This window comes from Conger conger, chromosome 2 (genome assembly GCF_963514075.1).
Source record: "Conger conger chromosome 2, fConCon1.1, whole genome shotgun sequence".
Lineage (NCBI taxonomy): Eukaryota > Metazoa > Chordata > Actinopteri > Anguilliformes > Congridae > Conger > Conger conger.
This window is the reverse complement of record NC_083761.1, coordinates 85746952-85756951: the sequence shown is the minus strand read 5'-3', so window position 1 is coordinate 85756951 and position 10000 is coordinate 85746952. Positions and strand designations below refer to the sequence as shown.

At 50.7% G+C, this 10000-nt stretch overlaps 1 protein-coding gene across 4 annotated transcripts in view; it reads left to right on the top strand.

The window, feature by feature from the left end:
• The window catches only part of LOC133116296 (GTP-binding protein 1-like), a 30111-nt gene extending 21569 nt beyond the window's left edge, over window positions 1-8542 (top strand). For 3 of the 4 annotated variants that reach the window (XM_061225753.1, XM_061225746.1, XM_061225738.1), the window contains exons 10-14: window positions 800-935; window positions 2068-2246; window positions 3523-3687; window positions 5031-5081; window positions 6361-8542. In XM_061225753.1, the coding sequence (XP_061081737.1) occupies window positions 800-935; window positions 2068-2246; window positions 3523-3687; window positions 5031-5081; window positions 6361-6462 (633 nt within the window). In that variant the 3' untranslated portion in view covers window positions 6463-8542. The remainder of the gene's footprint in view (window positions 1-799; window positions 936-2067; window positions 2247-3522; window positions 3688-5030; window positions 5082-6360) is intronic. The other variant, XM_061225759.1, reaches the window with a different exon arrangement.
• Window positions 8543-10000: the final 1458 nt, after the last annotated feature.

The following is a 10000-nucleotide window of genomic DNA, read 5'->3' as shown; positions in this document are numbered from 1 at the left end:
CGTTAACTCGGTCTGCTCTCTGCGCTAACACACGGTCAGCAGTGAAAGTGTAGCTTAACTGAAGAGAGTACAGTTGTGAATGAGAGGGAGAGAGATCGAGGAGCAAAATAACCAGTAAATAACCAACTGACTTAATTTAGAAGATCAACAGGGTTTTCAAAAGGCGTCCGAAGGCTTTTGGTCTCAGACAGATTAGGCAGACTTTTATGTATATATATATATATATAGAGGTTTCTATTTAGCAACTTCATCTGATAGTCATGTAAAAACATACGTCATGTCTCATGGGGAATTGTTTCATGAACAGCTCAGAAAAATAGCAGTTGGACCCTAAAATATGGATACTTCCACCAAAATTGCACTTGTGTTTTACTTTCATCAATCTGGAACACAAATTAAAAGCTCCACGAAGATGTGAAATACCACAAAATATGCGAGTGGGCCTTTTAAGACTTTACGGTGTGAGGTCACAAATAAGTGACTAGGATGTTCTTACTGTAACTGAGCATTCCAATGTGTGTCTGTGCCTGTCTGTGCCTGTCTGTGCCTGTCTGTGCCTGTGTCTGTGTCTGTGTCTGTGTCTGTGTCTGTGTCTGTCTCTGTCTCTGTGTCTGTGTCTGTGTCTGTCTCTGTCTCTGTCTCTGTCTCTGTCTCTGTCTCTGTCTCTGTCTCTGCCTCTGTCTCTGTCTCTGCCTCTGCCTCTGCCTCTGCCTCTGCCTCTGTCTCTGTCTCTGCCTCTGCCTCTGCCTCTGCCTCTGTCTCTGCCTGTCTGTTTTCACGCGTGCCCCCCTCCTCTTAGATCAAGCGCTCGTCCATCCGCAAGGGCATGGTGATGGTCTCGCCCCGCCTCAGCCCGCAGGCATCATGGGAGTTTGAAGCTGAGATTCTGGTGCTGCACCATCCCACCACCATCTCCCCCAGATACCAGGCTATGGGTGAGTCCGGCAAACTACCGACCCAACACAGCCTCTCACCCTCTACTGGGGACTGCCTTCCAATATAAACCCAGAATGTGCAAATCCGAGGTGCGTCTTCAGCTCGCGCTTGACGATGGGAAGAGATTCTGCTGTTCTGACCTCAACGGGGAGTTCGTTCCACCACCGTGGAGCCAGAACAGACAGTAGTCGTGAGCGTGAGGTGGAGGTTCGGAGAGGGGGAGGTGTGGAGGCTGGTCCTGGAGGTACGGAGGGCGTCAGATATCCAAGGACTGGGAGGGGATGTGCGAGGTGGCTTTGAGACAGGGGGACAGAGAGAGTCGAAGGCGGAGGAGAGAGATGAAAGGAGGGTGGCAGATGCAGAGTCAGTGGGGAGTTTGGAGAAGGATTTGAGAGGGGTGAGTGAGGTGGTGACAGTGGTGGCAAAGGAAGAGGGTGAGAGGGAGTGGAGGTTACGGCGGGCTGAGGAGGTGGGAGGAGGGGGAGGAGGATGGGGAGGAAGAGGGAGGGAGAATGAGATGAAGTGGTGATCAGATGTATGCAGACGGGTAACCGTGAAATCAGAGCATGAGCAGTTCCTCACAAAGACAAGGTCTAGGACATTGCCCGCCTTGTGGGTTGGAGGAGAGTGTTGCAGGGAGAGGCCGAAGGAGTGGAGTAGCGGTAGGAAGGCAGCAGCCTGGGAGGCTTCAAGGTGGATGTTGAAGTCTCCAAGGAGAATCAGTGGGGTGCCATCCTCAGGGAAGGAGCTGAGAAGGGTGTCTAGCTCATCGAGGAACCTTCCCAGGGGCCCTGGAGGACAATAGATAACTAAAACCTTGCTGCTTCCATGACCAATTTAGCAACTGTTCAAGTTGACAAAAGCATAATAAAATGACCACCAGTTTGTCTCAGCACACTGTTTACGATTAATTGTGTGTTGAATAGCCTCCTAGTAATGGAGGGGGAGCTAGTGTCAACTCGCTGGCTGCAACAGATAGGCTGCAATGTCAGTCGTTTAGGCTGGATATCAGATCGAGCATATCTTTATTTATTATTATCCCTCCCCCTCTCTCCCCCTCTCGCTCCCTCTCTCCCTCCCTCTCCCTCTCTCTCCCCCCCCCCCCCCCCCCCACCTCCCTCCCCTCCGCAGTGCACTGTGGCAGCATCAGGCAGACGGCCACCATCTTGTCCATGAACAGGGACTGCCTGCGCACGGGCGACAAGGCGGCGGTGCACTTCCGCTTCATCAAGACGCCGGAGTACCTGCACGCCGACCAGCGGCTGGTGTTCCGCGAGGGCCGCACCAAGGCGGTGGGCACCATCACCAAGGTGACCGGGCGCGCCCGCCCTCCCGGGGAGCCTACGCACGCTCGGGGGGGGGCTTGTTCCACTCCCTCCCCCCCCCCCCCCCCCCCTTCCCTCGCTCCCGATCGAGGTCCGCCATCTTTCAGGACATTCCCCGCCTCCCCGTGAATGTTCCTTCCCAGGAGCCGGGAGGGATGTTCGATGTCGTGGAGCTCCCAATCTGTCCGCACTGAAGGCCCCCCGTCCTCTCCCCAAGAACGAGAACTATAACCGGAACTGGAAATATGTCCTTTTAAAAATCGTTCTGGCTCCAGTGGGTGGTGGTGTCAACAGCACAACTATAACATTTTGTTCCTGCTGCGGGAACGATGAAACGCAACCGAGGGTGTTTGCTAAATGTTATAGTTTTGGTTCTTGGTGTATTGATGGAAACGCATGGCTTTTCTGTGGCTGTGTGACGATATCACCTAATTAACCAACCTAGCTATGTGAGCACTCTCCAAATCAAGAAACCTAGTTTGAAGTCATCTACAAATTTTGATTTAGTACTCCTTGCCTTGCGCTTACTCTGCACTTGTTCCTGTATTTTAAGGTAAATATTCATTTGGCGGTCAGAGTGGCTGCAGCAATCTCACGTTGTCAAGTTTTCTCTCTCGATCTTTTCTGTTATCGAGCTTTCATTTTTTTTTTTCTTTTGTTATTTCTAACGTACATATGAAGTTCAATGATGTTTGGGGCGGCCTGTAGCGTAGTGGTTAAGGTAAATGACCGGGACAGACGAGGTCGGTGGTTCTAATCCCAGTGTAGACACAATAAGATCCGCACAGCCGTAGGGCCCTTGAGCAAGGCCCTTAACCCTGCATTGCTCCAGGGGAGGATTGTCTCCAGCTTAGTGTCTAATCAACTGAACTTCGCTGGATAAGAGCGTCTGCCAAATGCCATTAATGTAATGTCTTAGCTGGACCCAGTGGATGCCATAAGCAGCAGATCAGAAGTTTAAAATGAAGTTTGTCAGATGGGTACTCTCTTCAAACTAGATTGAGCACCAAAAGTTGCCCACTTGGTCCCTGAAACGACCCGATAGTGGAGTGGTGAAGGTGCTTCACCGGGACCTGGACGGTTGGTGGTTCGAGCCCCAGTGTTGCCTCTGATGAAGCTCTTGGGTCCTTAACCCCCACATTGCACCGGGGAACGGGGGGGGGGGGGGGGGGGTTGTCCCCCTGCTCAGTCTAATTCGACTGTAAGTGACTTTGGATAGAAGCTTCAGCTGAATAACCGCAACGGTTTGCGATCGTTTCAGCTGTTGCTGTCCGCCGGTCACCAGCCCTGCAACGCCAAGCCGCCGCAGATGAAGATGCAGTCCTCCAAGAGGGCCCCGCTCCGCTGGGAGGAGGGCTCTGCGCCGGCCAATGAGGACGGGGCTCAGACGGCCCGCCCAGCCAGTCCACATTTAGCACAGCTACAGGTGGGTAGAGCTGCACCTGCCCCTGCACCTGCACCTGCCTGCAGCGGGGGACAAAGAGCCAGATTTCTGTAGAGCAGGGCTGCCCCCGCCCTGTTGTCCTGTAGGTTTTCACTTCTGCCCTAACAAAGCACACCTCATTTAACAGCTAGAGCAGGGCTGCCCAACCCTGTTCCTGGAGATCTACCGTCCTGTAGGTTTTCACTTCTGCCCTAACAAAGCACACCTCATTTAACAGCTAGAGCAGGGCTGCCCAACCCTGTTCCTGGAGATCTACTGTCCTGTAGGTTTTCACTTCTGCCCTAACAAAGCACACCTCATTTAACAGCTAGAGCAGGGCTGCCCAACCCTGTTCCTGGAGATCTACCGTCGTGTAGGTTTTCACTTCTGCCCTAACAAAGCACACCTCATTTAACAGCTAGAGCAGGGCTGCCCAACCCTGTTCCTGGAGATCTACCGTCGTGTAGGTTTTCACTTCTGCCCTAACAAAGCACACCTCATTCAACAGCTACAACATTTGCCCCCGCCCTGTTGTCTTGTAGGTTTTCACTTCTGCCCTAACAAAGCACACCTCATTCAACAGCTAGAGCAGGGCTGCCCAACCCTGTTCCTGGAGATCTACTGTCCTGTAGGTTTTCACTCCAACCCTTAACAAAGCACACCTCATTCAACAGCTAGAGCAGGGCTGCCCAACCCTGTTCCTGGAGATCTACCATCCTGTAGGTTTTGACGCAAAACATGGTTTGGTGTGTGAACCTACAGAATGGTAGATCTCCAGGAGCAGGGTTGGGCAGCCCTGCTCTAGCAGTTGAATGTCTCAGTGCTCGTCTGCGTGGACCTGATAGCTGGCTGCTTCCAGCCCCTTATCTCGGCTGCAGCCTTTTCGGTCTCTTCCAATCTGCTGGTAATCTCTTTCTCTCACTCCCCCCGCCATCCCACCATCATCATACATCTCACCTCTCCCTTTTCCTCTCTCTCACTCTCTTCCGTCACATGCCGTCCCTTCCCAACGCCCTCTCTGTTCGTTTCTGTACCCGTCTCCCCCCTCCATCCTCCCTCCTCCCTCCTCCCTCCTCCCTCCTCCCTCCTCTCTCTCTCTCTCCCTCCCCCCTCCCTCCTCCCTCCTCTCTCTCTCCCTCCCCCCTCCCTCCTCTCTCTCTCCCTCCCCCCTCCCTCCTCTCTCTCTCCCTCTCTCCTTCTCTCCCTCTCTCCCTCCCTTCTCTCTCTCTCCCTCCCCCCTCCCTCCTCCCTCCTCTCTCTCTCCCTCCCTTTTCTCTCTCTCCCTCCTCTCTCCCTCCCTCCCCTCTCTCTCCCTCCCTCCCTCTCTCATGGCTTGGCGTCGTTAGACAGTAGGGGAGGAAGAGTCGCCGAGTAAAGACGGCAACAAAGAAAACAAGGTAAAAAAAAAAAAAAAAAAACTTGGGGCTTAGAATCGGGGTGGGCGATTTCCGGTTTCCGTCAATGAATGAGCCCTGGCTGTGTACACCAACACTGGTAACCCTTTGGGTTAGCTCACGGTGAATCAGTCCGTGTAGAGACAGAAGAACCGTCTGTGCAGAAAGGTGGCTAAAATGGCGGGTGTAAGCATGGGCGCTGGTTAAGTTGGCCTGAAACCCCATACGGCCCTCTGGCTCTTAGCCCGCTCACTTGTTTGTATTCCCGCCCGTTAAGTGCTCCTACCAGGAGCTGGGAGTGGAAGTTTGGAGGCTCCCAGACTTTTTTTTGGGCAAGGAAACGTGAGCGCACCCTTTGCGTGCGGAGTATGTTTTTCGGGAAGGCGCAACGTACCGTATAAATGATCGACCTGTGGATCCACCTCTCCCCGTCCGCCACGTCTGTAACTGACCTGTGGATCCACCTCTCCCCGTCTGCCACGTCTGTAACTGACCTGTGGATCCACCTCTCCCCGTCTGCCATGTCTGTGACTGACCTGTGGATCCACCTCTCCCCGTCTGCCACGTCTGTAACTGACCTGTGGATCCACCTCTCCCCATCTGCCACGTCTGTAACTGACGTTGGCTTCGAACTGACAGTTAAAAGGAGCCATGGACATTCCATTTGCCTAGTTCACGTTGTCCATTTTTTTTCTTTACTTCTCGCTTCCTTTTCTTGCCTTCCCTGATGGGTGGAGCTAGGGAGCAGGACAAGGAGCTAGGAAAGGAGATGGGCGGTGAAAAATACTCCTATAGTGGGTCTTGTAGGCACCCTGCATCATCCACACGCCCCGCCCTCCTGAACCAGAGCCAGTGAAACATGCCATACGCCAAAGCAGGGTGACCAGGGAGGGACACACACACACACACACACACACACACACACACACACACACACACACACACACACACACACACACACACACACACACACACACACACACACACACACACACACACACACACACACACACACACACGGGCAGGGAGACGTGTTCACACACACCCGGGCAGGGAGACGTGTTCACGCACGCGCACACACACACACACACACACACACACACACACACACACACACACACCCGGGCAAGGAGACGTGTTCACACACACACACACGCAGGGAGACGTATTTGAGATGAACAGGCAGAGAGAGATGGGCTGACCCACTGAGGCTATACTTTCCAAATTGCAGGTGTTCTTTCCACAGGATTTTAACTCGTCTTCTGTTTGTTTCTTCCCGCAGCCAAAGTCCGGCGGGGGCCGCAGGAGAGGGGGCCAGCGTCACAAAGGGAAGTCCTTAAACAGCTCCACGGCGACCCCTGCTGGTGGAGTGGGGGGGTGTTGAAGCGTCTCGGCTCATCTGCGCTGCGTTTAAAGCAGCGGCTTATGAGCTGCCCCCATCCTCCCAATGCCGGGCGTCCTTCAGCTCGCTCAGAAACTTCTAGAAGAACCTTTTCCCTCCGCCCTAATGCATAATTCAGACCCCGTTACTTCCCGTGGTCACGTTTCCCTCACCTTTGACCATCGGCTGGGCCCAGAGTGGACCGTTGAAGCTGTAATGGACATTTCTGAACTCATTTCTTAGGCATTCAGGGGGGGGGACTTGTTTCTGAAATGAAAGAAGGAAAAAAAAAAAAAAAAAAAAATGTTTTAATTAATTTTTTTATTATTATTATTATTTTAATATGAATTGCCGATGAGTGCGCAATCGGTCTCTTCCTGTGTGAAGACTCCTACGCTGTAGACATCACTGTTGTTCATCGAGGCAGGGCGTGCTGCAGATCTCCAGACATCGCTGGGCCGCTCGTATCCAGAGAAACTCACTCGGCTGTTGTGTTCAGTTTATTTTTATTTTTATGTTTATTTTTTTTTGACGGCGTGCAGGTGCTGCAGCCAGTCCGATGACGGCCCTTCCTCATGGGGGAGCAGCAGCTGTGTGGCCTCCCTGGCTCTGGGTCCCCAGCCCGGGCTCCTATATATCCACTATACAGCTTCTGCTCCACAACTGCATTTTATTTTATTTTATTTTATTTTATTTTATTTTATTTTATTTTATTTTATTTTTTCTTTTTTAATTTTTTATTTTATTTTCTTTTATGAAACGAAATGAAATCAAATGAAATGGCGAGGAACAGGGCCCGTGTCCGTGTCCGGGGTCGACGTTGAGTCCCCATCCCTGATGGCGCCGGGAGGCAGCGGATTTGGGACGGTGCACATGAGCCTGTGGAGGGCGCGCTGCCGTTCTTCTTAAGCGACACAAAATGGCTGCCGGACATGCACGCGCACGCACAGACACACACTCAGTCACACACGCGCACACACACACACACAGACACACACTCAGTCACATACAGACACACACCCATGCACGCGCATACGCACATACACACACACCCATGCACATGCATACACACACACAGACACATGCACACACACATACAGACACACGCACGCACCCATGCGTGCGCATACACACATACAGCCCCATGCGTGCACGTACACACACACACACACACACACACACACACACACACACACACGCGCGCGCGCGCGCGTATACACACGCACACCCCCATGCGCGTGCATACACACACACACACACACCCTTGCGTGCGCATACACACCCAATGTTTTTTTCTGAACTGCCTCTGCCTCTCTTGGTGAACCGCACCACGATCATTCACACTCAGCGGACATCCAACCGCAACTCAGAACGGACCCCTCAGTTACTGATAAAAGTTTTAGTTTATTCACCCGATACACTGACTGGCTCTGACTCTTACAGTAATTACCGCAGCATTACTAATACATACTTGATTCATATTCAATGACTGCGCAGCCTTCTTTTCCAGCTGAATGCATTTCTAAGTGACTAGTCTGGATATCTCAGCTATGCTAATGGAAGAATTAAATGAAAATGTGCAGACAGTTGTGCCTTTTTTTTTATTATGGAGGCTGTTTTAAGTCAGAATTAATTTCAGTGCAATTCTGACGCAGTATTTTGGACCTGGAGGGGAATAGTCCAAGAGCCGTTTTGTTTGACACTTTCTCCGGCGTATTTTAATAAACCTCCCTCAATCAAGACTTCATACGGCCCCGCCTGATGATGGTTAAGTTCACAGCGCTCACCGGACCGTGGATGTTGGGCGAGTTGCGAGTTGAATTGCAGTTCACAGGCCTCACTTCCTCATCCAACCTGCGTATTCCTGGTCACAGTCGGGGTGGGGCTGGTGGCTATCCCAGTATGCATTGGGGTGCGGGGTGGGAATACACCCTGAACAGATTGCCCATTCGTGGCCATGCACACACACACACACACACACACACACACACACACACACACACACACACACACACACACACACACACACACACACACACACACACACACACACACACACACACACACACACACACACACACACCAGTGCATCCAGTTATTGAAATGCTAACGGGAGTGTAGAGTAGCTAACAAAAGCCCAACGTGAAAGCTACTTTCTACTCGACGTGTGGGAGCGATGTAGTTTCATCAATCAGGAAGACGAACTCTTCCTCCATTTTAGAGAAGACAGGTTTCAGAGGGATGTGGCGTGAGGATTCTGCCAGCGCATTTTGCTGATTCAGCATTATTATTATTATTATTGTTATAAATGGATCTGCCTTTCCTTCGGCATTTGCAGGAATCTACACATCTCTTTGTCTTGTAAATATTCTGCCAAAGAGGAACAACTAACAACTACTGTCAGTAAGCACCCCTCATGCAGATCATGAAGTATGCGCTCGCTGTAGAAACGCAGTGTCTGAAAGGCGCTCCTGTTAATATGGAGGCAAATTGCAATTCCACTCTCCAGAATTGGGAGTTCTAAAATTTCTTTTATTATGCGTGAGCTGTACATTTTATATTTGTGCAGGGTGTGAATATTTATGTGCACAGAAGGGTGGCAGACGTAGGCAAGCGTTGTTTTTCTAAGCACGGAAAGCTTTTTTGTTTGGTTGCGAGATGTTTGTTTCATGAGGCAAGACAGAAGAAGTGAATGTGGAGATTGTAAAAGGCTTTTATGAAGGGGGTGATCATTAAACTGCCAGCCTTTCTTTTTCACTGTGGCTTTTTAAAAAGAAGAAAAAAAAGATAGTGCATGATTTATTTTTTTTTAAGATGGCTTGATGTTCATATTTACAAAAACAAACTACGGAAAATGACATCAAAGTAAAATGTAGAATTTGTGTTAAAAAAAATAAAATATTGATACAGTTTTTGGTATACGAGTAATTAAAGGTAGAATAGGTCAGATTTTTGTGTTAAAACATTGTTACAAGACCATTGTAAATCCCTTCCTCTCATTGAAAAAGGCTTGCTGACACTTGATTCACCCTCTGCCGGTGTTTATAGTCCTTAAATTTGGGTTTCAAAATATACAGCTGACGGCCCAACACCCATGTATATGTGTACAATAATTCAAGCTCATTGGTTGAAAATTAGCTCTAATTGCCGCAGCCAATGGCGTTTCAACGTCAGCGCGTTTACAGAGAAGGGAGTGGGATAAACAGTTTTGTTTGCAGATGTTTGTTGCTGCTATTTCTCTCTTGATTGTTAGAAGTCCGAAATGACCTATTGTACCTTTAAGAGCGGATGTTGGCACACAGATGTTGAAATTTCTTGGTCCTTGTGCACCAAGGTGCTGGAGTTTGTTGTTTCTGTTGTGGGGCAATGTTAGCTCTGGAGGTAAGAGCAGTCGTCTGGCTCTGGCTCCGGCTCAGGAGGTAAGAGCAGTCGTCTGGCTCTGGCTCAGGAGGTAAGAGCAGTCGTCTGGCTCCGGCTCAGGAGGTAAGAGCAGTCGTCTGGCTCCGGCTCTGGAGGTAAGAGCAGTCGTCTGGCTCTGGCT